Genomic DNA, 27333 nt, shown 5'->3' on the forward strand with positions numbered 1-27333 from the left:
AGGCTTTTGATAAAATATGACCTTGTTTGTGACTTCTTTTCTGGTCGTTTGGGTCTGCCTATCACCGCTGTTTTAACGAAAAAGAAAATTTTCGGTTTTTCAACCGCCTACAGTTGTCGTGCAATATATGTAATCGATGCTGGTATTTTCCTAGACGTAGCGGGTTTTTTTTATTTTTTTATTAAGTTTGATCTATTATACATCCTCAAATTGGATACTCTACAGCCAGATAGTTATAATTTTTTGAATCAAAGTATGGTCTTGAAGAAGCAAAACAATCTTAAATATGTCTACAGAATGACATATTTAAGTTTTTTACAGGTGAACTTAAATTTCTTTGAAGACCGACTCAGTACCAACATTACCAAGGAAGAATGAATATTGCCAGTTGGGACTGAATCGGTTTTCAAAAAAATTTGAGATCGCATGTAAAAAAACTTAAATGTGTTAATCAGTAGACATATTTAAGATTGTTTTACACTGATGATGACCTTAAAATAGGTCGAAAGATGTTAGTAACAGAATTTGTTTTCTTCTTCAAGTCCATATCTTTTTCCAGAGTGTTCGTGTGTAAAATAGCAGTCGATAATTCTAATACTGAAAACAGAAACTTTATAATATTCTAGGGTGGTTTTTCTTACACGGCACTCAGGGGTTCAACGGTGTTAACGGACTAAACTAGATCTTAAAGAACAATGCTCGTATTGCCCTCGATAGAGCAGGCTTTTGATTATGTTTATACATCTCCACAGCCTGATGCTGTAATGTCAGTATTATAAATATGGTGGTTTTTCGTATACGACACTCCAAACAAATTGTTTGAAAAAGTTTGACACGATTGGTTGCTATTTGAGCTGGAATAACAAACAGGTTCATCATTTTTCAGTGGTGAGTTTGTATTCGTCTCACCCTGCTTATACCCTTACCTTAGTCTTTTATGGACATTTCGTGCTGTTTTAATTGGGAAGAGAGTATTAGCTTTTCACCACAATGGTCGTGGACTATAAGTAAGGTCATCGAATCAACCAAACCCGCTGATGATGATGATGATGGCGAAAAACCGAAACAGGTTTGACAGACCGATATGATCTGAAACGTCCAAACTAGAAATATGCGTTCTGTTTGTCAGACAACCCCTTACTAATTACTGAAAAGAGAAAAAATAGCTGAAACTAGCTAAACTGTCGTTTCGGACATGATCAGATTGCTGTAATCAAAATGCTTCAGCCAATTGAACCAGACAATTTTATTTTATTTAATAGGAATAATAATAAATTAAAAAGAAATGATTAACGTCGGACCATTTAAACAAATAACGACAAAGATATTTTTTTGAAAAGCTCGACCGGATTCTGTACGATGGACAATGTAATAAGTTTCTCTTCGGCTCTCACATTTTTATAGTAAAACCGTTTTTTCCCCCCAGAAAGATTTCACTTTCTTTCAGACGATTCCTTTTCTCGTCGAAGCTCGCTGTTTACAGGAAAAAGAAGAAGTAGATCATTTCGTAAATATACTTAATGCGAAGTTAAGCAGCTAGGCAATTGCTATGTGAGAACTCTTTAAACAATGCGATCTCAAAACTGGAATTGTACAACTGAAATTGTTGCGTTTTTGGGTGTCACCTTGTCTCGCTAAGTCCAAGATTCTATCTAGCAGTAAAAAAAAAACTAAAATAACGCAAACCTCAATATTTTCGTACGACTTCTAATGTTATAAAAAAGGAATAAACATGGCCGCGTAAAGACAGACCATCAGACAGGTTGATTTGATGTTCCATTGCCCCTTAATCCTTCGATTAGGCAAATCCGAATTGCCACTGGGCTAAGCTGGTAAAGAGATAAGATAGCTGTAGCAAAGAGGAATAAATCAAAGTTAAACAAACGAATCTATTTATAGTAATTAACATCAACAACAAAACGATATTTTTAAAAAATAATAAACTATATTTTAATCTATTCAGTTATCCTCTTGGTCCAGTTTTCTTTCTTCCTCGTTAAAATAGTTTCGTTGGGAGGTCCTATGAGGGCTCGGCCCTGGATTTTTGACTCCAGATGCGAAGCCGTTCGGATGACATCTTCCTTCTTAAGACGAATTAAGACCTCCCTGTGTCGCTGGAGCTCGTCGTCCGAGATGCCGAGTAGGAAATTGCGCACTCCTTTCGATCCGGGTGGCACGGGAGCGTCGATGGACTGAAAGACACCGAGTTTGGCCTCCTCGACGTCCTGATCGGTGAAGTTCCCGGCTTGGATCCACTCTCTGGAAGAGTTGAACGTGTCGAAGGTGTCGTAGGGCTTGGGATCCCTGTAGGAGTAGAAGCTGAATGTGCCCGAGGTGGAGACGTTCGCACCGGCCCCGTACGCTCCGCCCTTTTCTCTTATTTTGACGAGAAGGTACTTGGAAGTCAAAAGCCTCGCTAAGACCCTGAGCACCGGAAAGTCTGAATGCGTGTACTCCACCGTCGGGACGCAATATGCGGCGTAGCTCACCGGAAATGGAAGGACGTGGTGAATGGCGAAAGCGCCTGTCTTAAAGTTGTCCGGTTTCGACAGTTCGAAAGGCTGTTTAAATTCGCCGGGTACGCTTTTTAAAAAGCCTTCCAAGCTGGACAGGACTTTTTCTTCGCATTCGGGGTTCGTGTTGACGGCGAGTCTGATTAACCTTTTTTTCATGACTATGTCCGCGATTCCGTTCATCATGTCCAAACAGTCCGAGAGGTTTTTCTTCTGTGACAATTCCTTCATCGTCTGTACGAAGGTAAGACCACCGAATTGTTCTTTCCTGAGCGCGGAGGGAGAAATTAACGAGGCGGCGGTGGATAGGGCGTACAGGTGGCCGCTGTCGGCGATACCGTGGATCACATTGTTAGCGGTGATTTTTACGAGGGTTTCAAACCGTTTCTGGTCCTGGAGATTCACCGAATTGAACAATTCCGAAAAGATGCCCATCATCGCCTTGACGTTCCTGTCGAGGCAGAAAGAAGAGAACAGGACCCCCTCCTCATACGAACCGGTATCGTAAATGTTTTCGGCGATGTGAGTCGAGAAAGAGACACCTCCCGTCTTCAACTGTATCTGCTGATCCATTTGTCGGTAGTCATGTGTTTTGGTGCCCATCTTCGTGACGATGGAGCAGAAGAGGGGTAGGACGTTTTTGGCCTCGTCCGATAGTATGTTAGTATTGACGACCCCTCTAAAGTAAGTGAGGCCGTTAGTCGGAACCAGACACATTTGAGTAGGAACTTTGTGAACCATAAATCCTTTCAGTTTGACTCTTTCTACATCATCATTCAAATCGGATGTGGTCAATGTAGGCAGAACGTTGACGTCTTGCTTTAATTCTTGGTCCCTTGCGAGTTCCAACCCTTGGTTGTATATGTTATCTTTTTGCAAGTTGGTCAAGCTTGCGAGCTTCTGCGTCAACAAATCGTTTTCCGCCGAGGCCCCTTTCGCCTCGAAGCCATCGTCCGGACTCATCGTGAGGATAAGCCGATGGTGGTTGTCTTTTAGCATCTCCTGAACTAAATCCTGAAAATACAGTGGGTTGTCGGCAATGCATTTTTTCAGCTTCATCACTTTGTCGTTGACCTTCAACATTTTCGCAACGTCTCCGTCGTGATTCCAAACGGGAGTCAGTGCGAACAGTATGCCCAGACCGAAATCGGTCGACTGGTGTTTCGTATTAAGTTCGATCGAATGCAATATCGCTTTGACGTTATTCTCTTCAAAGCCCTCTTCGATAACTTTGTCGATAGTTTTATGATAAATTTCTACTATGTTGTCAAAATCGCTCTGGTCGACTGATGACAGACCTACGGAAAATATACTGTCCCTGGTCTGTGAGTCGTATCCCGTTACGGGGTTGAATCCACCCCCGATGTTGGGTTCGACGAGAGACTTGTAAAACGCCGAATTCGGCCCTCTCACCAGCAACTCCGATAAAACTTCCATGACGAAAGTTTCCTGCGGCGACTTGATATCGTTGCAAAGAGTCGAAATGGCGATCGACGACTGCTTTTTTGGATTACTCGCAAAAGGGTCCGGTCTACAGTGGATCGACTTTCGCCTCTCCGAGTCCCATCGCGGCTCCGACGGCACTTTGGTCATTTTCCCGAAATCTTGCGTATCGGGCCAATCCATTAGGTAGTTTTTATTGACGAAATTCAGCGTTTCCTGCAGGGGGAAGTTCCCATAGCTGTATATCCTGCAGTTGGACGGGTGGTAGTATTTTTTATGGAATGCTTTCAAATCGCTGTACGTGAGGGTAGGTATGACTTTCGGATCACCGCCCGATATCACGCCATACGTATGGGATGGTAGGATGTTGTTTAAAAGGGCTTCGCCGAAAATCGATTGGTTCTCCGAAAAAGCACCTTTCATCTCATTAAAAACCACTCCTTTGAACACGATGGGGGTGTTTTTGTCGTTGGTTATCTCGTGTTCAAGCCGCCAACCCTCTTGCCTGAAGTCTAGTTCTCTCAAATTTGGATGGAACACGGCGTCCATATAGACGGACATTAAATTACTGAAATCGGTCCGGTTTTGAGTGGCGAACGGGTACATCGTGTAATCCGGGCCTGTGAAGGCATTCATGAAAGTGGCCATGGACCTGTTGAGCATCTTGAAGAAGGGGTCTCGGCAAGGGTATTTCTGGCTTCCGCATAGCGTCGTGTGTTCGAGGATGTGCGGTAGCCCGGTGGAGTCTGTCGGGGTGGTCCTGAAGCTGACAGCGAAGACATTGTTCTGGTCGTCCCGGGCCAGGTGCAGGTAATCGCAACCGGTCTTCACGTGTCTCAGACGCACCATCGTCATGTTGAACTCCGGCACGTAGCTCACCTTATTCACTAGAAATCCCTCCATTTCCGTCCCTTCCTTCAAATCCCGGTCTACAGATCTTTTCACAGCTTCTGCACATCTTGCGTGAGATCTGGACAAACCACGGATACTCGAGTAACGCCGCCACATCTGAAAACAAAAATCGAGCATTACTAAAGCAAAATTACAATTTACTAAAAAGGTAGTAAATTACCCCCCCCCCAATGAACTATAGCCTTTTTTTGGTAAGAGTCATATAAAGATTCCAAGCCTTTTCCCCACTGACACCTATATAAGTCTTTTGTGGAACCCCTGTAATTATGACCACACCTTGGAAAGTGCACTTTTTTTCCTATATGACTGACTACACACTTTCATCGATGCCTCCGCGCGCACCTCTCTTGGTATGAGCATTGCCTTACCGATGTGGCAAGGGTAATATAACTGGGCTAATTGTTCACATTCACAAAGCATACGTGACGATGTTTGGTTTCTCTTGACATAGTCCGTACTTTTTCTTTTTGGGCGGTAGTTAAGAGGGCAGTTGCCAGTACAGAGGCCTATAATTTTCCTAAAATCCTGCCTTCTGAAAGAGAGGAGTTCCTTCGCCTAACTTTCTGAGAGAGTTATAAATCTCTTGGGTTGCTTCATACCTGGTGTTTTTATCCCGTACTTTAGTTTTTCTTTCTCAATCCGTTTTTCCTGTTCCAACCTGATTGTGTTTTCCAGAGAGCCTGCTTGAATGCACGTCTTTCATAATGCTGATGCCTCTCAACGAAGCCTCATTTGTTGTTCGAGCGTCGTTTATGAGGGCAGCTCTTTCGAAATCTTTCATGTAGTTCGGCTCTAAATCCTTGAGTTAAGAAGTTTGGATCAAGATTTTTGTTTATGAAGCACTAGCTTTATAACCCGGAATTGCTAGCCATAGAAACATGTGCACATGAAATTAAATAACATTTCAAGGATGCAAAAATAATACCATCAGGTAACCTAGACGGCTCTAAAGGCTTTCCCAGCCAACGAAATCAAAACAAAATTAGTTCGGAACTGCCTGAATACCCTAAAAAACATACAAATGTAGCTAACTTCGGTCCAGGTCATAAGGGAATTTCAGGAAACGAGGCAGCACACCTAGGATGTGTTGAACCATCTTGCAAACCGAATTGCTAGCCATAGAAATACGTGCACATGAAATATATAAATAACAAACATCTCAATGGGGCAACAATAATAATACTTGTCATATATACAGAGTGCTCTAAAGCCCCCCCCCCTATCAACACAAAACTAGTCTGGAACGTCTGAATACCCTAAAAAACTGGAATCTACAAATATAGCAAAGGTGGGTCCCAGAACAAAAGGGAATTCCTGGAAACGAGACAGCAGACATCCTTGAAAAAACATGTAGACCCAAATCCATTTTCTAGCCTAAATTACAGCCACATTAAAAAAACAAGTGGAATTTTGGGTTACTAAAGAACACAAAGACTAGTTGCAAAAACCACCCAATTAGACAAAGAGGAAATCCTACTCAACAGAAACCCTAGTTACGAGGTAATCTTCAGTAAAAATACCACCAATATGTACTAGTAATAGATGACCAATGTGGATTATATCTGACCTCAGCCAATAGCTGTGTGTTGTACCACTACAATATCTAAAAGCAGAGAGTGGTACTTAGGAAAGCCATTCCTGAACAGAGTAGACCTAATTACAATAAATTATTTTTTGCCGGCACACAACACTTCCTCTCTGCTTTTTCCACTTATGGTTACAATGACCTGGGAAACATCTGCACCCTTCACATACCAGCACATAGTAAAAATCTATATTCATTCACTCACCAATAACTGCTTACAACACGCTAATAAATACACTCATTCCTCTACTCACATGCCATACAACATACAATAGGGATAAATCGAGGGCCACCGGGGTACTCGATATTCCGCCGATGGCACTCCTCTCATTCATACCATAAGACTAAGCCAATTGGCTATCGAGGTACTGAAATATTCCGACGAACGGCCTATACTCATTCATGCCGATTCATCCAGCATTCTCGCAAATAAATTACAACCTTCAGCAAAATGCTGCTTCTTCATTAAAGAATCGAACATCTGCCATGAAAACCTTTAGCGGAGATCGGGATCGACGATTAAAATGGACTACGGCTTAAAATGGAGCCAAAAAAAGATTATTTTATATTTTTTCCCGAAGATCCACTATACAAGATGTCTAACTAACAATATTATTAGGTAGTAATGTAATTTGGTAAAATTGGTCATGAAATGGTTAGTCGATTGTGGTTTTAAAGACTTTTTTGTTGAAAATATCCTTACTTGGGATAAAGTAAATTCTAAAACACCTTGTACATTTTATAATCAAATTTCATTATATTTAGGTATAAATTTCATATATACACAGAACCTAACAATATTTTATCGTAATTTACGTTAGAAGGAATCTGAATTGATATTTTTTGAACTAGTTTGACAAAAGACGACTTTATAGCATGGAGCAAGATGTCGTTTCTCGGCTAGTCCATCGCTCATCGTAAATTCAAGTCTTCAGGTCTTACAATGACGGTATATCGCACAACGAAGTGCGCGGTGAAACTCGACAATCCCCGATTGTCAAAACGACCGGGGAACTGAGCAAAAAGGAGTTTCTTTCGTACGAAAAAAAATTCCGAAGTGCCAGAGTTGACAAAAGCGAAACGCCCCCGAAATTTCCTTACCTGGAACTGTGGCAGCAAAAAGCGGGAATAGTAACGAAGACGATCCATCTCGGCGGAAGGCAAGAAAGGGAAAAACACTTCTAAAAGTCTAGAAGACAAACTCGTTTCATCTTGGCATTTTTCACAAGGGAATTTTGAAAACAAACGACACCATGTGATGAGGCTACGGTAAGGTTGACTGTTAACTGTTAAGGTAACCAAGGTGATACCTCGTCATAAGGACGTTATCAAGGTCTCGTCACCGTGCTGCATTTTTCATCACTTTTTCCTTAGCCATTTTCTACATTCTTATTAAAAATAAACTGCGTTTGTTTCTTTAAAATATCTTCTTTGACAAAAGAAAAATATATTTAAACTGTTCTATTTTAAATAATTCATTACGTTATTTTTTTAGACATAGACAGTCAGCTACTTATAATATACCTTTGTCTTTCTAGTTTCTATTACAAAACGTTTATTGCAGTAGATTAACTTTTCAGAAAACCCGTCTGACTTTGCAGATTTGATATGAAAAATTTACTAATCAGTAAAGCTTCCTTGGAAATCGATTATATCGAAACTATTTTTACAGTCTTATCAAAATGTTTTTGACGTTCTCCCGCCCAAGCGGCCCCACAGAGCAGGTCGTCATCGGCTGTTTTGTTTGCTCACATTTAAAAAAAAATCATCGACCTTATTATTTTTTCATTTTTTTTTTGTAAAGAAATCAAATTCCAACAAGTGTCGATTAATGTAAAGTCTTCTAAAATACAGTACCTGAGAGTTTGATGAAGGATGGATAAATTCAAGTGTAGGAAGCGACAGATAAACCAGCTCATTGAATTATATGGATATGTAAGTGTTCATCTTACTTAAAATACTAAACCTAAAAAAAAAGTATATCTTTTTTTTAATTAGCAAAACGAATATGTGCCGAATTTGACTTTTGTCTATGGCCCATCAGCCGTTGGAAAGACAACATTGTTGACTGAGTTCTTTAAGGTGAAAGCTTCCAGATACGCCTATATAAATTGTATCGAGTTCTATACGCAGCGGCTGCTGCTTGAGACGATCTTGTCACAGCTTTTGGGCACGAGCGAGGGCGTCAGTTGCGACAGCTTAATGGACTTGGTCCTTCAACTTCAGATCGCACAGAGCCAGGGCTATTTCAACGTCGGACCTCAAGTTATTGTAAGCTTGTCACAAAGTTTAACTATCAGCTGGAATTAAATGTTCGTTCGCTTATAGATACTTGATGGTGTTGAACACCTCGAAACAGTTTGTGAACAATATTTCGCCTTTTTTTCCGCCTTACAAGAGCTGAGTGCAATCTACACTCTGAGCGTCGTTTTTGTGAGCTCGATCCTTCCAGAAAAGTTCAATACTGATTTGGCGTTCGTTCAAATTGACTTTCCACAGTACACTAAGGGTACGGAAAAATTAATAATGTAATAATAATGATATTAATATTGTAAAGAATGTTTCTTGATCATTTTTCCAAATGCTGCATTGTTGTATCATTTTAAAGATGTAATTAGATCCTTACATCATCTTAGTCTGCCTATCTTGCTGAGTTCAATTCTAATAATCATAGTGATTGTCTTGTATTATTTTCCCTTCGATAATAAGCTTTTCAAAACAAAATAAGCTTCAAAATCACATGGTAACATTGTGATAAAATTTATAGAAGTCTTAGGGCTATGACACAAAGCGATTTTGACTGAAGCGTTTAACGCAGCTTTTTTTCTGTAGCTAAGACACTGCGGTTTCACTAGTGGTATTGTGTCTGTCTTCAAAGGAGCCGACCAGTATCAATCAAGTCATTTACCTATATTATCAATTATTGTAATGCATTATATTCTATTATTGTTTATTAGTGCAAAGGACAAAGAATATTTCTGTTGTATTTTCGATGGAAAGGAAGAATGGACAAATAGGTGAATATGGGTTCACTCAATTGTGGGGGAAAGATAGAAAAAATGACACTTTAATAATTTTTGCTTGGAATTGAGGAATCATTAATATTGATTTTTCAATTTCACTTGAATGTCAATAAGAATTTTTGATGAATTACTTGGCATAATCAAATACCACATAACTGTTGTCTGAGAACGCTTAAGCCTTATGGAGGCCCACATTTATCTCCGATTAAACAAAACTTTTACAAATGATTATCCACAGCCAGAAGACACATTGAAAGAACATTTGGGATCCTGGCAAACAAGTGGCATATCTTTTATCTACCCATCGATGTTGATATAGATTTGGCTGAAAGTATTGTCAAAAGCCGTGTGTGTACTATATAAGTTTGTTAGAACAAGATGAGTCCTATTGCACAACAAAGGTGAAAATGACTACCAATGGCAACTAATTTCCACTGAAAGCTCCCATTGAGGAAATCCTCGAGCCACTATCTACTAAAGATTAATTTGCCACTTTTTTCTTCTTCTTCTTTTTCTTTCAAGAATGCTTAATTTTTTGCCAACTTTAGTGCCCCCTAGTGTCTAATTAGTAAATAAATACACACTTTAACTTATTATATAATTGAAACAAAAGTAATAAACTTGCCCAGTTCATTCTTTTCTGGTGTTATTTCTTCCTTTCCAAACAAGATGCAAATTTCTTCACAGCTGCTTCCTGAGTAAGTGATTGCTGCATTGTGTTTTTCATGTGCTACAGAATTAATTTTTCTAAGTCAATTTTTTGCATTTTGTGAAGAAAGAACAATTTAAAAAAACTTGGCAAGTTAGAAGTTAGATTCATAGTTGAAAGCTTAGAAAACTGGTTGATGGAATACTATACAACATTTCCATGAAAATCACTTTCACTTCGTCTCATCGACCCACCGACTCGGTTTCAAAACCGCCAGCTGTGTCTGTCATCATACACTCTCTACAAAGAAACAACCCACAGCCTACTTTACTCTTGGCTTTGGTCAAAACTGTTACATGCGTCATAGCCCTTAACTGGTACTTAACTACTTACCTTAGTTTAACAGATGGCCTTCCACAATTCAAAACCCAAGTGCTCTCAGAATTTAGATTTATTTTCTTTAAATACACAATAAAAAATAGTAAAAATTGCTTGTTATCAAGTTCATTCCAAAGGCATGTTTATGTATTTATGTTATTTTACGTTTATTTACATTAAAGTGCATAATTTATTTTTTTAGATGAAATATTAGTTATACTTAAGCAATGGAAACCGAAGGATTGCACAGAACAATTTTATGAAGGTTATTTAAATTCTTCCCTGAGTGTGTTTTTGAGGACGACTAGAGATTTAAATGAAATGAAGAATTTGGTATTTACATTTATTTATTTAGTTTAGTTTATTATTATGTTTTAACTATCTAAAACTTCTAATAGGTTTTAAGCAATTTTAATAAATATCAGGAACCAGTAATAAAGGGAGAAATTAATGAGAATGATGTAACATCACTTTGGAGACACATAGCACCGTATCTCAAGGATGCTCTGAGTACAGCGTACCTCGGGATATATTCGCATGGCCAAGACAGCGGGAAAGAAGTGGAGCTCATAACGAACAAAACGCTCACCACTTTCGACCTTCCGTACTACGCCAAGTACTTGCTCATAGCGGCATACCTTGCCTCTTACAACTCGCCCAAGCACGATAAACGGCTCTTCGTCAAAGACCATGGGAAGCAGAAGAAGCGAGTTGCGAAACGGACGGCCAAGGTGAAAATCGCAAGCGAGCTCCTCGGCCCGAGGCGTTTCTCGTTGGATAGGCTTCTCGCCATCTTCTACTCGATCATGGAAGAGAAAGCTAGTTTAACCGTCAATCTCATGTCACAGGTAAATCAATTAAGCACCAATTTTTGACAGATTGGTCATATTTGTTCCTTTTTAGATTGCGACTTTAGTCGAGCTTAAAATATTGTCAAAGATGGGAGACGGGTGCATCGACAAACCCATGTTTAAATGCCTTGTTGGATTCCAGTGTGTTGATCAAGTTTCAAAGTATGTCTCCTTAATTATAGTTGACCTAAAAGATAAATAAACATGTACTGTATTCCAGGACACTGGGTTTTCAAGTGAAAAAATATATTATGGACTAGTCTACTCATCCATTGATTGTGAGCTATTCTCGTATTCTTTCTTTTTTATGAATTTTTTTATATAATAATTTTAAACTGTACTATAATGTTAGGTTAGTTCAACTTATTCTCAATAAGAGTTGGTCTGCATTTATTAAATAAAGTTGATGGTCATTGGTCTGAAAGTCGGTGAGCACATGTTGAACTGGTACCGCGTCCGACTAAACTCATAAGTTTCAATGTAACTCAAATTTTTATTTCAACTTTGTAAGTAATAAACTTTATTATTATTTATTAAATAGATGTAAAAATGTTCTGAAAAAAATTATTTCTTTATTGGATTTTTGATATGGAATATAGTTTTTGGTATTTCTTTAAGTCTTTTTAATGGCATTGTTGTTTCAACTCCCTTTCCAGCTGGAGCTCGTCCAGGATTCCGCTGATACTGACTTGAAGTGTTTCGGTTGAGAGAGTCTCAGGCCGGCAGAGATTCAGCCAAGAAAATGTCCCCTGAAACCATTTATATTTTACAACTGCATCTATATAATTTAAGGGGGGGAACGCACTGATGTGTTTATCGGCGGGATTGGTTTAAGCTCTTTGTTCCTGTAATTTAAGAATTCGACGATTTCATCGCAGCATATTATGCACTGTTCTCCTTGGCCCAGCCTAAAAACGAAATCGTTTTCATTTTCAAAGTTTTTAAAGGTTGACTTTAATACCTTTCCAGGATCAGCTTGAGGAACTCAACATCCAACGGGACCTTGCAACCCCGTAGGACTGAATAGGCAATGTCTCTCGTCACGTAGCCTGTCTTGTCAGGGTCAAAATGCTGGAACGCTTCCCTGAGTTTGTGAAATTCGATGAATAACTCCTTCCTAAGAATGTCGTGGGCCAATCTCCTGTTCAAATTGTTCAATTTATGAGACAAATCCTTATCAATAAGCTATGTACTATGTGTACAAACACAAATTAAAATTTAGGGTTAAAAAAATCAAATTAATTTTTTTCTCCATCTTTGGCTTATTAGAATTTGAATAAAACTAAAAAATTGCTAATTTTCAAACTTAAAGTGCAAGGTTCAGATTAATAGCAGTTTGATAACAGATTTGGATGCCGCAGCGGTCAAGAGGTTAGGACGTCTGACTCATATTTATTATTTTATTATTTCAACCCCAGCACAGTTTTAATTTTAATTTTAATTTTTAAATTTTAATCGGTAATAATTTATAAAAGGTACTGCACTACTGGTTTGCCCCTTGTCTATGACACCAACAGGTTGTTAGCCTATTAATAAATCCTCTTATACGACAGGAATTACTTCACTTGCAGTGTAATAAAAAGTAATTTCTGTCAAATATGAGGGCTTAACTTCCAACCATCGGGTGACAAGGACGAGAGGTCAGGACCACTTTGCAATACTATTTCTCAAATAAAAGTACAAGGGCAATGCCGGGAGTTGAACCCAGAATCACTAGCATTTACGAATAGAACACCCAACCATTCGGCAAACTCAATAGTTAAACGAGTTTCATAAAATCTAAATAAAGTTTCAAAAAATATGCGCATAAACGTGACTTATTTGTTTGAGACATTTTTTCTTAATCTGATAATAAAACTAAATGACAAACCATCTTATATCTCTAATTTGGCTTTATATTATATTCTACATAAGTCCGTTTGATTATTGTACTATAAAATTGACTTACTGCAATATTTCCAAGGGATACGGTTCTTTTTCTATAGTGTGCCTGAAGTACCTTCCAATAGTAATAATTTCCTGATCCGTAATTTTATCACCTATTAATGCTTTGACAGCATTTCTGGGGGGAAAATAACAAAAAAGGTCAAATTTCATTTTGGATTTGCTCAAATTAATTGACCTACCTGAATGTAGCATAAGGTATGGGTACGAAGTTGTCTCCTTGGAGGAATTGAGACGCAAACTGTTTGTACACAGGCTTCACAGCCTCTCTCAGCTTGTCCATCACCAGTCTTATGTTGCTCCTGGGGAACTAAATCATCAGAGAATAACGGCATTGGATGTAATATGTATGCGGTTTACCTTATCGGGATGCTGTTCCATATACTTGAGCGCATACTCGTCAGCACCATCGAGGTAAAATGTAAAGTCTTCGATGATAACTATGTTCCCGATGAAGAGGTCTTCGTAAGTGACATATTCGTGGGGCTTCGTCCCGTATATGTTCTGCCCATGTTTTAAGACTTTTCTCCTTGCGATCAGCTTACCTCCCGTATAACCTGTAAACAAAATCATAAGCTTTTTTTTAGGTATGGGATTATGAACCTTCAGCTTGGTCTTTTCTGGTCATTTTCAAGACGTAAAGTACTGTCATATTGTTGGGAGATGCGGACATGGAGCCAAACTGTTCTGAATTAAAAATCTATGGGATTCAAACCCAGAACCGCTCGTGTGGCAAATACAATTTGGACTCACTAACCACTCGGCCACTGAGGTCCTGTTCATTTTCATAATATTACACTACAACTTTTATTGTTGAAGAATCACCTGAATTTCTTGGCACGTGATCGTTGATCTGTAAGGTGTCATCACAAAGAAAGTACGATAATATGAACTTGCGCCTGTTCCCAAGCTCATTGTTGCTAATCATCCTGGCTGAAAAACGTAGAATTCTGCTGTCGTAGCCAACCCTAGAAATTACAATTAATTGAATTTACCTAAAAATCAATTTTTGATAGTTAAAAAATAAAATAAAAAATAATTCAGCCTAAAAGAAGATAAATCATATGGGGGGGGGGGCTCACTTTTATTAGCGGAAACCTATACTAATATATGTAAATTCCCATTTAATTTTCTTTAGTTTACAAAAGATGAAGAAATTAAAGTCTTTCCAAAAAAGTGAGGGATAATAATCAGAGGTTTCCTTTAAAAAAAAAAATTGTTTGTAGCTCAGTCATTTATGATCATTTTCGCCTTGCTGTTTTGATCTGCCTAATGCATTTTGGATTCTTGCCATGTTCAGGTCACAGACCCAGCTGAAACGCATTGACAGACCAAAATGATCGAAAACAGCCAAACTACAGATCTCAAGGGAAAATCTCACAAAAACTTACTTATCAAGCTCGAAGAACTGTTTGTATTCTTTAACAATGGCAAAAGGATTAACAGATAGACAGTTAAGCAAGGAGTCTTCATAGGTTCCAAATCCGTTGTAAGGTGGTATCGGGATATCTACTTTTTTTGTAGATGCCATTTCCTTTTCCTTGGCCGTCGGCGGCCTAGGGAATGGCCTAAAGTCATCTAAAACCAAAATTTTGATCAAGTTTGTTTACTATTACATATTATACTGAGAAATTACCCATTCCAAACTTTAGCCTGTAATAGTCTTTTGTAAAAGAGTCACAGTCAAAGATGACGAACCTCCGCCCATATGAATTGATCACAGCTCCAATAGCTATGTCCCTGTCCATGTAGTACTGCTTGTGCGGAGTGCCCATTCCAAGTGGGTCTACCACGTACCTCGCCTTGGACCTAACACCACCGAGTACGTTCAACAGGCTCACAGGTTCATCTTCGCCGGGTTGAGGTAGCCCAAAATATTCCTTAAAAACAATATCGTTTTTTCACACAATAATATAAATATATTTCTATTTTAATTCAATCAGAGCTGTAGTAAACTGTGTAAAAATTATATTTTGTTTTTGAACCTTAGGAAGTTTTCCTCTTTTAGATATTAAAAATGTGTGATCAGGGTCTGTGACATCTGAGATTTCAATGGTGTCATCGATGAGATAGTAGTAGATTTTCAGCAAATGGACATAACCGAATTCTGTCTGGCTATCGTCCCAATAAGCATCAAAGGAAAGTATCCTATTGTCCATTTCCAGGAAGCGATTTACGGTTTTCTTCACGTTGACCTTCTTCCTCTTTTGAACATTGTCAATCTAAAAAAAAAATAATAATAATAATAAATAAATTCATTGTGTCATTAGTCATCAGATATTTGTTCCAATGTTAACCTTTTTTCTTTCTTTCATGTATGGGTCTTCGGGCATGGCCATCGGATCAGGGACAGGTATGCCAAGCCTGTTGAGAAATATACGGGTGAACGAGTCGCAGTTGACCAATGTTATATTCTTGCCATATAATTGAAGCTCCTTGCCAATGTTGAAGTCGATGATGTCATAAAATTCGTCATTATGACCAGAATCGGCATACCTAATTCTATGCCTCTTTATCAGACATCCTGGTTAAACAAAACAAAATATACGAATACAAATAACTTCTAGCAAGTATAAATGTAAAAAATGGTAATGCATCTGTATTTTGGTCAGCTCTGATCGTCAGTGCATCAAACCCATGAAAATGATCTATTGAAAAAATGAAGAAGCAAGGATAATCAGAGATGACCAAATTTCAAAGTTACTATTTATTGAATTGTTTCAAATTTTGCACACAGTAGTTTAAATTATTAAATATATTGAGATTATTTACTAGGGTCTGCAGGTTTTTCATTTTGTTCTGGATATTCTTGCTATTTTGGAAGAATGCTTCTGCAGACCAATGCAACAAGTATAGGAAGGCAAAACGATCAGAAATGATCAAACAACAAAAATATGTGTTTCTTCTATGTCATACAATTAATAACATAGTATCTTAGCAGTACAATCATAAAAGTTAAAATTTTCCTAATATCTACATTTCGTCTACTTTGATTAAATCTTCTAAAAAAAAATTATTTTATTTTTTTATTTTTGTTTTTTAACTGCAGGATGATAAACCCTATAGTCCGATCATTTTTGGTCTGTCATTTGCGTTTCAGCTTTGCAGTCTTCAGTGGTGGGCCAGGGTTACAAACAGGATGAGAAAAAAACAAATCAAACCACTACTGAAGATCTGACAGGCAAATTGGCGAGAATTGGCAGACCAAAAATTATTGGTTTTGCTGTCTTCAGCGGTGGGTTAGGGTATAAGCAGGGTGAGGCAACAACACAAACCACTAGATCTGACAGGCAAATTGACAGACCAAAAATTATTGGTTTTGCTGTCTTTAGTTGTGGGGTGAGGCAACAACACAAACCACTAGATCTGACAGGCCAAATCAGTGAGGACAGGCAGACCAAAAATAATCAGAAAACGTCCTAACTACATATTATCATTTTATTAATGTTAAAACATTCTTGTACTCTGTAGTTTGATGATTGCCGACCAATTTTGTTGTCAGCTTTTTGCTGTCTTCAGTGGTGAGTCATCAGAGTATAAGCAGGTGAGGCACCAAACAAATGAACCACTGAAGATTGATAGACCAAAATACTGACGATAAACAGATCAAAAATAATAGGAAAATGACAAAGGTACAAATTTACATTCTTGAACTCTGTAGCTTGAATGTTTCTGATTATTTTGTCTTATAGGGGCCAAACAGCTAGGGTATGCAGACCAAAATGATTGAAAATGATCAAACTACGTTCCTCTTGGATAAATATATCCAGTAATTCCCTAATTTCGTGGTCCGCTTGACCAATTAATACATTACAATTAATTAAGGTTTTTAGTTGAGATGAAAAAAAGTCAATGGCACGAGAGGGATTCGAACCCACGTCGAGAATCCAAACCGATTACACGACATTTGAAAAATGGCAAAAGGAGGGAAAGCTAATAAGGTGGGGTTGAGATGGGGAGTTGATGTCCAAGTGGATCGTCACAATAGCTCAGGTGGTAGAGCGGCGGCGTATCTAGCCGAAGGTCGTGGGTTCGAATCCCTCTCGTGCCATTGACTTTTTTTCATCTCAACTAAAGACCTTAATTAATTATAATATCCAGTAATATTGGATTATTTTGGTCATTTGTTATCAATTTTGTTCCATCAGAAATGTTTAGGCTTTTTGCTATCTGTGGTGAGTCAGGGACATAAACAGGGTGAGACACGAACACAAACCCACCCATGAAAATCTGACAGACCAAAAAAGTTAGGATAGGCAGACTAAAAATGATCTAACTACAAATTTTGTTGTTTAATAAATTAAAACTCATATCCTCCCGGTTTTGAAATTAAAACAAAATCATCAGAAAACGATTAAACTACAGATTAATCACCCTGCAAACTCTCAATCTCACAATGAACTCCGTTAGGCTGATTGAATAGACATAAAATTTGCTATATTAAAAAATTCTTCCCAAAATATATGTTGTGATGGAATATTTCTTAATCAGAAGTTCCAAATGAGGACTAAAATGTGAACTTCATCCTATGACTCACCTTGCGGAGTTCCACTATTCATTTGTTGAGGTTCAATTACTTTTATTGTGCCGTCCTCCAGATAAAATAAGACCTTTACCTTGTGCACCGAATAAGGAGTTTTGAAGTCTGCACAGTCTGCCGATTCCATGTAGTACCCGTCAAAGGCTAAAATCTGAAATGCAATCGTTCGACTCATTGAAATCAGTTTAAATAGACCAAGAAACCGGAAATAAATGTACATGTTTATCATAGATGATCCACGGAGGTAACTCGGAGACTTCCCCTCTGGCGTATATCGACGGGTAGCTGCCCTGATCGCTGCCCGGTAGTGGTACGCCTCCGATGCCCGGTTTCTTCTTCTCAGTAAGATAAGGCACTCCCTTGTGTATGAAGTCAAAGTGGTGTGCCAGGTGGAAACGCGTCTGTCCTACCTAAAAAACCCATTGAGGGCTGTACTACAGCTTTTACCAAGGAAAAACAAAGTACATACATTTGTGTTAACGGAATAGCCTGGGAGGCAAGGCAATTGCACCGTTCTGTTCATCGTCATCGCTAATCCTTTTATTTACTACCTGAATATAGTCAAAGCACCATAATAAACTAAACAGATGATTTAAAAGTTGCCCATAGCGACAGTGAAGAAGGGATCAATATATGATTTTTTTTTAAATTTAATTATTTTTTATTATTATTATTTATTTTTTTAGTTTTTAACTGCTGAGAAAAAGATAAATTTATTTACTATCACCAGAATTAAGCAGTTATAAAAATTAAATTAAACAAAACAATCTGAAAAATCACAAGAAATTATCAATGCAATAAATATAAACGAAGTAAATTTACAAAACATCAATATTATTTATTGACTTGTCTTCTTGATTATTTAACTCATCTGTCAATAAATCTAAATTTTAGCTGTTTCAATCACTGCCCGGCAGTGATATGCCTTCGATGTCTGGTTTTGGAGAGATCCAATATCTTCAGGCCTTAATATTTTTAATTATATGTAGATGTTTATACTTCCATGTATGTGATATGTGCTGTTAACTAAAACGAATGTATTTATTTGCATTAATGGATGGGTTTATTACCAATTACCCTGAGCAATATCAAGTACTCTTGGTAGTGTGAATGTAATTTATTTACATGAATGGAGGGGTTTATCCCCAATTACCTCACAGAATATAAGTACTCTGGGGTAATGTGAAAGTATTTATTAGTGTGAATGGGATGGAATTCTTTGTTAAACTACCCGACGAATATCGGGTACTCGGCGGAAGTGTGAATAAATTGTTGTATGTAATGTAATTTATTAGCGCTAATGGAGGGGTTATTCGTCAATGACCCTGAGGAATATCAAGTGTTTTGGGGTAATGTGAATGAAATTTATTAGAGTGAATGGAGGGGTTTAAACCCAATTACCCAGAGGAATACTGAGCACTCTGGGGTAGTGTGAACACTAACTAGATTTTTTTTTAAATTTGTGTTATTTTATCCACATTTGACTAGGCTGTGAGGTTCTGACATCAGAACTGTTGAGAGGCTAGCAATAAGATAAACAAAAGAGAGAGTCGGTTACCGTTATATTGTACATCAATAAATAGCTTAGGTGGTAAAACGTGAAAAATTAGAACAAATTAAACGCGAGAAATACAAAATATAAAAGAATTAAGGGTTGGTAATGACCAAGTGTTGCTAGCCCTAAAATAAAAATTAAACAAATAAAAAAAAAGTCAATGGTGTTTTCTCAACTAGAAACGACATAACAGACATGTTTAGCAGTTCCAGTCAAACAATAAATTCATGTTGGTTCTTCTTCATTCAATCCAAGTTTTAAAGTAAATGTTATTCCTTTTTTTCTCCACCAGTCACTTTATTACGTTAGCTTCCACAGTAGATGAGTTTCTTTCCTGCCATGATCGTGATGAAAAAATTTACCAATATTCACTATTTTTTACAATATTGTAAAATTACACATTTATATTACAAAAGTTTATTTATTCTGACATCAAGGTTGGCTTGTATAATTTCAGCCATTTTCATTGGATGATATTAAAATTATAGAATAATTTACAGAATTAAAATATTGTGAATAAAAAAAATTTTGTCAAACAATTTATTCAGATGTACAAGGTGTGTTTATTCATATAGTGTTAAAGTCTATGAACAATGTTGAACATAATAAATAAATATTTTGGGATGTGTATTATAATAATTTAAAACTAAATGGAGCTTAACTCTATTTTAAAAAATTAACTTTTAAAAATAGAAAAACAGGCTTGAGGAAACGGCTACAGATTTGGGGAAAAAATTACTTTTTTTTGAAAACAGATAACCTATGTTTTTATTAATTTCCATATGATACAATACAGCTGAGACAGAACGACAAAATAAATTGTGCAAGATAAACATACAAGACAAAGTTTTGTTTATAACAATATATTCCATAAATTAACAATAGACAAAAAAAAAGAGGAAAGTCTAACAAAAAATGGCACAAAGGTAGGGTGCAGATGACGATTTACAACCTGAAAGCCTACAATTTCCAAGCGATCCAGTTTTTGATTTTTTTCTTTCATGGGAAAATACAACCGATGTTAATATGTACAGTTGTACGAAACGTGATGCTGCTAACTGCTGAAATTCATCCGCTTGGAACCTGGTTGAAAAATTAAAATAAAATAAAAAATTAAAAAGAACAAGAACTGATTAAGGTTTAAACTTACTTATGAAGAACGGCTGAGCCAGATGAACGTCTTGAAAAAAAAGTAAGCAAGACCAAGCGCATAGACGATTTTGTCCCTGTTCTGGCGCTGAAGATTGTCCAGCTCAACTGTCATTACCCTGCGATTTAGCTTTGCCAACTGTCTCCTTAGGTGGACAACTTCCTCATTAAGAGTCATCCCTTCAACCGAAGCCACAGAATCACTGTAAATGAGAAAGAAAATTGATTTGATGTTGGATGTCACAAACCTCAGTTTACATAGAGCAACGCTCAGCAAGAGAGTATTAATTTATATGTAAAAGATTTCATTCATCAGAACTTACTTTAAGTTGACGGAGTTGTTGTTAACATGTGACATATCGAACCTCCTGTCCATGTCCTGCTTGCGAGGTGGCATGGAAAAAATTGGCGAAGGTTGGTAGTCATCATGGTAGTAGTTCGAATCAATTGTAATTACCCTGGGAGGTGTCTGTGAATAAAATAAATTGTCAATCCAATCTGACTTAGATAAACCCAGGAAAAGGAATGGTACCAATGACAACCAATGGAATCCCCCACTACCTTGATTTCCATCATCATACAACATATTTTTTTTTTAAATAATGACTGTGTTAAGAACAATAGAGTGGTCTCTGAAATGAACATTTTAAACTCGAGTTAGATTTTCTCTTGAGGTCTGTGGTGTGATGAACCTATTGCTTGGCGTTTATGATTTTGGTCTGACAGATGTGTTTCAGGGTCCAGGGATGTAACCAGAGAAATGACTAAAATACGTATTCAACTTTTCTAAATATTGTATCAAAGTATATAAACGACAAAGTAATATAATTCAAGTTGGCCACTGGCACTGAAGACCGCAGACTAGAGATGACCCAAAGAGCCATGGAAAATAGTGCATAACAGACAAAAAGAGAAACAACGATATAATAGGAAAAGGAAGTATAAGGAATAAGAAAAGCAGTCAAATACTGAAATGAAAATTGAGAAGGTTCATAAGAAATGAAAAAGATAAGGCAAAAATATGCAAAATATTTAGAAAAAGAGATAAAAAAGGAAGAACAAACAAAATAAGATAAAAAGACGTTAAGAGCTGTGAAGGAAATGAAGCCGACTTACAACTGAGAACAATAAAAATCTAGGAAAGCAGCATATACTCATTTTTCACAAATTTCAACATGATTTAAATTTTGTTATTTTCTTTATATTGTAACTGTTAAGAAACGAATAAAGGCTATTTTTATTTATTTGTGTAATTGAAGTGATACAGGAGGGCGTTACATCCAAAGTCTGCTGGGTGTCATGGAATAAGACACTTTATATGCCTTTCTTTTCTTAAGACAAAATTTGCAAGCAGAAACTCTAATATGGCAACTACAAGATTAAAATTCCTTAACAACTTGACCACCACAATTGCGCATTTAATGATTATAAAGTTTTTTCTTTACCAATATTTTAAATATTTTTACTTCTGATAGTGATAAATCATTAAATGTCATGAAAGTGTTCTTTAAAATCGACAGTTTTATTGTTTCCTACAATTTTGGTCTGTCGGGTTGATCTGAAACAACAACACTGCATGTCCAACACTTACTTCATAGAACTCTCACAATTTAAAATCTATATTCAGCAGGGTAAGGTGGTATTTTAATGTTTAAAAATATTTATATTTTGTCAGAAGAAACTAATTTTATTAATTACCTGAACTCTAACGCCTGGGTCAGAAGGAATGATCGTATTGTCCAGGACTATTTCCCTAGGGAGGGCTTTGGTTCCAAAATGTGTTTCTTGGCCTGAAAAAGTTACATTTACAACTTTCCTAACTTTAAAATAAAAGATTATCGGGGTAATTAAATAAAATATTTTTAATAAAAGCATCCTAACAACTCACCCAGATACATAATATTATCCAGATATGGATCCTCTAAGAAATGTCAAAACCCTTGCATGAATCAAATTGTTAAGCGCACGATGAAAGTCAGAACAAACTGTCTCAACTCACCGGCTACGACGATCCTCTCGGGGACATGCATGTCCAGCTTTTCTGCAGGCATCCAGTGAGACTCTGAACGGTTCATGTTGGGCATATCGCTCACTCCGTCGACGTTGATACGCTTGGGAACGCGCATCTTCTGGCTGATTTCAGCGGTGAAATTCGGATCGAAGAAGCGGTCGCTCTCGACTGAATATGACGGGCTGTTCGACTCTGACATGCTCACTCTGGGAACATGACACAATAGGAGTTTTGGAAATACAGCTGACAAAAGTACGAACAGAAATATGTGATGTTCCTACACTTGAACATTCAAATTGTCTTTTCAGTAATAAAATTTGCATTTTTAATAACCCAAAATTATAACACTTTATAAAACAGATGTTAACCTTTTTATGTCCGAATCAAAAAAGCCAAGTTTTGCACAGTGAATTTCCTCTGTGCCCATCCATTTTGTGCAATTGATAAAGTTAAGTATTTTAAGGTGTGTCTGTAGTGTAGATTGTGTATTATTATATTACCTGCTCAAATTTTGTGTAATTAAAAAAAAATTTTCATGCAAATTATTTTAACTTGAAATATAAGCTGTTTAATTACAAAAAACAGCACATTTGTTCGCCAGTTTAAATTATGACATCGTTCTTATATAAAACGTTTAAAAATTATCCCCAAAAACTGTATTTTATTTTATTTTTTTTTTTTTTAATTGAATAGTAAGAAAGTCTAGAAGTATTGAGTTAAAATATTTAGGATACTTAATTTTGTAGTTGTATGAATTATGTCACTACACCAAAAAGTCTCAATAATTTCAATATCTGTACATTATTAATGTTACAACTAAAAATGCAAATGAACAAGTCTTGCAAAATCAAATTTAATAATGTCCAATTTTTTTCATGTTATAAACATTTTATGCGTGAAAGTCTTACTTTATAAAGAAATTAATTGTCAGATTTTCTCCTGTGTACTGCAGTTTCAAGGAAATTATTGTTACAAAACATACTCAACATAATAAGTACTTCTCTAAAAAATATATTTATAATTATGGCGGTTGAAATAATTAATGCTAATTTAACCTGGTTTACAGGCGATCAATCCATTAGCCCATGACTCTAATATTAACTTCGCATTCTCCTTTAACAACAACAAAGAATAATTATAAATTCTCAGCTCTTGAATAATACATATTGTACATTGTACTAAATTGACTTAGATCCAACAGATTTTTGCTCTACAAGGTACTTGATCATTCAAAGACATTTTCCAACTTGGGGGCTGCAGTAGCCAAGTGATTCGTTGGATTCTCAGCTAGTAGACCCTGCGATCGTGGGTTCTGTAGTAGCTAAGTGGTTAGTTAGATTCTCAGCTAGTAGACTCGGCGATCATGAGTTCAATTTCCTCTGTTGCACCTGACCCCCTTTTTTTTAATCGCCCTAAGAGTACATATATACAAATCCTCATTGTTACAACGGTTCATGTCAAGTGCTTTTACCCATGAGCTGGGCGCGCACCTTACATTATAAAAAAGCATTAAGGGGTCCTCTAGGGTTATTCAATTTGAAGAAGCCCAATTTTAACAGTTACTCTTTGGTTGAGCTCCGTTGGCTTTTTAAAATGTGCTGTGAGGTTCTTCAGCTGAACTCAGCCATGTGGAATATGGGTGAGCAGGGCTTCTGTTCATTTTGCAATTTGCATGCACTCGAATCTGTTTTTCATTTCTTGGCAGTGTTCAATTCTGGGTGAGATCTGCTTGCTTCACTCTGTCAAGGGGTGAACCTCTGGGTTTTTTGGAGGATTCAAGATCTAGGCCTATTGGGTTTGTGAAGCAGGCTTGGAACTACAGACACGAGCTGTCAGAAGAATTTAATTTTTGATTTAATTACTGATGTTTATATATATATATATATATATATATATATATATTCCCCCCTTTTTTTAAAGCAGATAAAATTTTCATTGTTATTTTTTTAACAGCGACCTACGGCAGATGGATTTTTCGATCCATTGTCTATTTACGGTTGTTTTTTTTCTATCTGTTGCATTTTGTATGTTGTATCTATTATATATCAGTTTTTCATTCATTCAAGTGCTTTTACCCATGAGGTATATAAGAGACTGTCTGAAATGAATTTCTATAAATTTGAGTCCTTCTTTTATGACGGTACCTTCCACTGAGAAAATGATGTAAATGGAAGGCAGTTTAACAAGTTTATAATAGGACTTAATGTCCAAAATTGCTGCATCAATACCACTGAGAAATTTAAAACCATCTGTGTATAACAACACAAACCCTGAGCTCCTCCCAGTTAAAACCAGTGGTTGTCTGTTTCTTGTTTAATTCTTCTTTGATTATTTATGTATTATTGATAATTCTACCAGCATTATTATTCCATTGGGTTTTTATTAATTATCAGCTTTTATCAATTAAATTCACTTATTAATTCATATCGGTTAATGCTTGACGGGGAAAATTTCACAATATTTTTACAATTGTCTATATTGTTCAATAAGGTTATAAAACTTTTTTTTTTAAATTGAACATATGCCTAGATAACAAAGATAAGGACACGTGGCCAAAAAGTGAAACGCATCTTCTATTGCATAGGAGTTGCACATAGAGCAAGTTCCTTTGAGGGAGATCCGAAGCTTCCTTGTACAAAGAATTTGTATGACATCTATTGACTATGATGTAACTGTTTTTGTATGAACAGCATTGATAATGAGAAGAATGTACTGCAAGCCTGACAAGAGGTTCCATCGAATAATCAGTATCTCAGACTTCAATACAAACCTTTCTTGAGTAACAATTAAATTATTACTGCCAATCTTTCGCTCTTACATATATCTAAAAATTGACATAATTACATTATTAACTGATGGTTTTCAAATTGTTATGAAGACCAACTCAGTCCCAACTTTCATATCAATGTTGGGGCCCGAGTCGACCCAAAACCATCTATTAAAAACTTATTTATATCAATTTTTATTCATATTTAAGCATGTTTTGCCCTGACGATGACCTTAAAATAGGTCAAAAGCTTGGCAGTAACAACTGAAGATGTTTTTTCTTCATCAATACCGAGGATCCAGATTATATGAGTAAAAGTGGTCAACCTAGCACTTTAAAGATTCAGAGACAGGGTGTTGATTCTTCATAAAACAAGACGAAAAGAAATGCATGGCCTTCTTAAGTTGTGTTTTGACCCAAAGATTGTTTGGAGGATGTAGGTTTTAGAAAAACATTTTCTTTATCGTGCCAACGTTTTGATCTTTATTGAGATCATCTTCAGGGCTCAAAGTTTTCTGTATAGATGTGTCATTCTTGTCTGACTCTCAACACGACAGACATATGATCTCAATAAAGATCAGAACTTTGGCATGATAAAAGAAAACGTTTTTCTAAAACTTACGTCACACCAGACTTCATCTCACAATCTCCAAATAATCATCAAGTTACGGTCACTAAACACAACACATTGACCCAAAGATTTTGTTTAAAAAAGAAGATCAAAATCTCATCACATAAAAACGAAGTAAAAAAAAGGTTTAATATTTGAAATAGAATGCTTAGCAAACCTGAAATTTTCTGAGACATCACGCCCCATTAAGAAAAACACAATGAGCTTTTTTGCATATCTATGTTCGCGTAATTATCAAGGAAATTGTATATAAAAAAGATCTTTGTATGTTCGAATGACTTGTAAATTAATTTGAATACTGGAATTCTTGGCTAATTCAAAGAAACTATTTAAATACCTAGATAGACAATTTAATCTATATTCATAAATAGAAAAGGTATAAAGGACTTTTTTTTAAAGTCCCCCTTTCACGACTATCAGGGATTTCTTTTTTAATTGAAAATGCAGAAAAAAACCACATCCACCGAGGAATATAAAAAGATTTTAAACTTGAATGTTTAGCTGACCTGGAATTTTCCTAGATATTCCTTTCCAAAGAAAAATTGACGTTGATATTAAGAGCTTTGGACGATAAAAGCTCAGACCATCTTTCAACAATTGGAGAAGTAATCTTACCTATAACAGTTTGAGAAGGTTTCAATTTGGAAACGACGTTTTCAAGGTCACAAGTCAACCGTCGCTCTCTGAGCCAAATGGACCTTGGAACTTTAGAAAAAAGCTTTTTTTTCCCCTAGACTTCTTAGATTTTTTTCCAACCTGACAATGACTGGCATATTGAGATATATTATTTTGGAAACTTTTTTTCAAACGTAGATATTGTTTCAATGAAACATCGTATTTTTTTGTAAAGAATCTTTTTACACCACATCAGACATCAATCCAAAATAAATTCACCATCATTCCCTTTGTAATTTATTTTAATATATATCATTCTTGATACTTAAAAAATTATCAAATGTTTGGTCTTATTCTGTAAAAAAATTATTTCTTAGTATCTTTAATTATTTCATTACAGTTACAGGTGGCCTGTTAGATTCTATGATGATTGGAATAGTAAGTTTAAAAGGTTTGGATGAGGGATTTTTTTTATTTGTGGATCTGGATTGGTGATGATTATCGTCAAACATTGATGTGAAATGTTGGTACGCGTAATGATCAATTAAATTTAGAATTTTTCTTTAGGCTCATTCCTACCATCATTTCATCCTTTGGTTGCTTCAATCAGTGAATAATGCACCTATGTAATAATTATTCTTTTTTTAAATATTAAACTAATTTTGTTTTATAACGTTATATGAGCTGATTTTTAACCAGACTTTATTCCCTTTTATGAATTTGGAATAGTAACTTCATCACTGATATGAGTAGTCTGTTGAAAGTTT

At 36.4% G+C, this 27333-nt stretch overlaps 4 protein-coding genes across 9 annotated transcripts; 1 reads left to right on the top strand and 3 right to left on the bottom strand.

Moving 5' to 3' along the window:
- Positions 1-1869: 1869 nt before the first annotated feature.
- LOC106672253 (presequence protease, mitochondrial-like) lies at positions 1870-7754 on the bottom strand. The gene is made up of 2 exons (XM_014403537.2): positions 7555-7754; positions 1870-4964 (listed from the first exon to the last, which is right to left on the bottom strand). The coding sequence occupies exons 1-2, from the start codon at positions 7600-7602 to the stop codon at positions 1956-1958; spliced, it is 3057 nt and encodes a 1018-aa protein (XP_014259023.1). The 5' UTR covers positions 7603-7754; the 3' UTR covers positions 1870-1955.
- Positions 7755-8137: 383 nt separating this feature from the next.
- LOC106672263 (origin recognition complex subunit 5) lies at positions 8138-11971 on the top strand. Its single transcript, XM_014403551.2, has 8 exons — positions 8138-8388; positions 8452-8724; positions 8782-8962; positions 10706-10836; positions 10902-11351; positions 11407-11516; positions 11575-11632; positions 11707-11971. Exons 1-7 carry the CDS (start codon positions 8329-8331, stop codon positions 11612-11614), a joined length of 1245 nt encoding a protein of 414 aa, XP_014259037.1. The 5' UTR covers positions 8138-8328; the 3' UTR covers positions 11615-11632; positions 11707-11971.
- Positions 11907-18447, bottom strand: LOC106672262 (EF-hand domain-containing family member C2). Its single transcript, XM_014403550.2, has 14 exons — positions 18308-18447; positions 18057-18248; positions 17836-17989; positions 15596-15822; positions 15284-15520; positions 14935-15178; positions 14690-14876; positions 14124-14266; positions 13659-13855; positions 13481-13608; positions 13303-13416; positions 12316-12495; positions 12160-12262; positions 11907-12103 (listed from the first exon to the last, which is right to left on the bottom strand). The coding sequence occupies exons 1-14, from the start codon at positions 18365-18367 to the stop codon at positions 11978-11980; spliced, it is 2292 nt and encodes a 763-aa protein (XP_014259036.1). The 5' UTR covers positions 18368-18447; the 3' UTR covers positions 11907-11977.
- Positions 18448-20268: 1821 nt separating this feature from the next.
- On the bottom strand, positions 20269-26560 carry LOC106672278 (transport and Golgi organization protein 11). 6 transcript variants are annotated; one of them, XM_014403580.2, is made up of 7 exons: positions 26458-26560; positions 22542-22759; positions 22431-22463; positions 22241-22332; positions 20866-21011; positions 20544-20745; positions 20269-20476 (listed from the first exon to the last, which is right to left on the bottom strand). In XM_014403580.2, the coding sequence occupies exons 2-6, from the start codon at positions 22750-22752 to the stop codon at positions 20544-20546; spliced, it is 684 nt and encodes a 227-aa protein (XP_014259066.1). In that variant the 5' UTR covers positions 22753-22759; positions 26458-26560; the 3' UTR covers positions 20269-20476. The 6 variants fall into 6 exon arrangements, with proteins under 6 accessions (XP_014259066.1, XP_014259062.1, XP_024084631.1 ...); XM_014403576.2 differs by lacking the exon at positions 26458-26560 and adding an exon at positions 22922-23131; XM_024228863.1 differs by lacking the exon at positions 26458-26560 and adding an exon at positions 23054-23075.
- Between the last annotated feature and the right edge of the window lie 773 nt (positions 26561-27333).

This window comes from Cimex lectularius, unplaced genomic scaffold, assembly GCF_000648675.2.
Source record: "Cimex lectularius strain Harlan isolate CLEC.00 unplaced genomic scaffold, Clec_2.1 scaffold17, whole genome shotgun sequence".
In the NCBI taxonomy this organism is placed as follows: domain Eukaryota; kingdom Metazoa; phylum Arthropoda; class Insecta; order Hemiptera; family Cimicidae; genus Cimex; species Cimex lectularius.

Coding starts and splice junctions, on each gene's coding strand:
- LOC106672253 (XM_014403537.2), bottom strand. CDS start 7,602: ATGGATCGTCTTCGTTACTATTCCCGCTTTTTGCTGCCACAGTTCCAG. Junction 4,965..7,554: donor TTTTGCTGCCACAGTTCCAG/GTAAGGAAATTT, acceptor TTTTGTTTTCAG/ATGTGGCGGCGTTACTCGAG.
- LOC106672263 (XM_014403551.2), top strand. CDS start 8,329: ATGGATAAATTCAAGTGTAGGAAGCGACAGATAAACCAGCTCATTGAA. Junction 10,837..10,901: donor TAAATGAAATGAAGAATTTG/GTATTTACATTT, acceptor AACTTCTAATAG/GTTTTAAGCAATTTTAATAA. Junction 11,352..11,406: donor CCGTCAATCTCATGTCACAG/GTAAATCAATTA, acceptor GTTCCTTTTTAG/ATTGCGACTTTAGTCGAGCT.
- LOC106672262 (XM_014403550.2), bottom strand. CDS start 18,367: ATGACGATGAACAGAACGGTGCAATTGCCTTGCCTCCCAGGCTATTCC. Junction 12,496..13,302: donor TATCCCTTGGAAATATTGCA/GTAAGTCAATTT, acceptor CAATTTGAACAG/GAGATTGGCCCACGACATTC. Junction 12,104..12,159: donor TCCCGCCGATAAACACATCA/GTGCGTTCCCCC, acceptor AAATGGTTTCAG/GGGACATTTTCTTGGCTGAA.
- LOC106672278 (XM_014403576.2), bottom strand. CDS start 22,980: ATGGGCACAGAGGAAATTCACTGTGCAAAACTTGGCTTTTTTGATTCG. Junction 22,760..22,921: donor TTTGATTCGGACATAAAAAG/GTTAACATCTGT, acceptor TCATGTTCCCAG/AGTGAGCATGTCAGAGTCGA. Junction 20,746..20,865: donor AACAACTCCGTCAACTTAAA/GTAAGTTCTGAT, acceptor TCTCATTTACAG/TGATTCTGTGGCTTCGGTTG.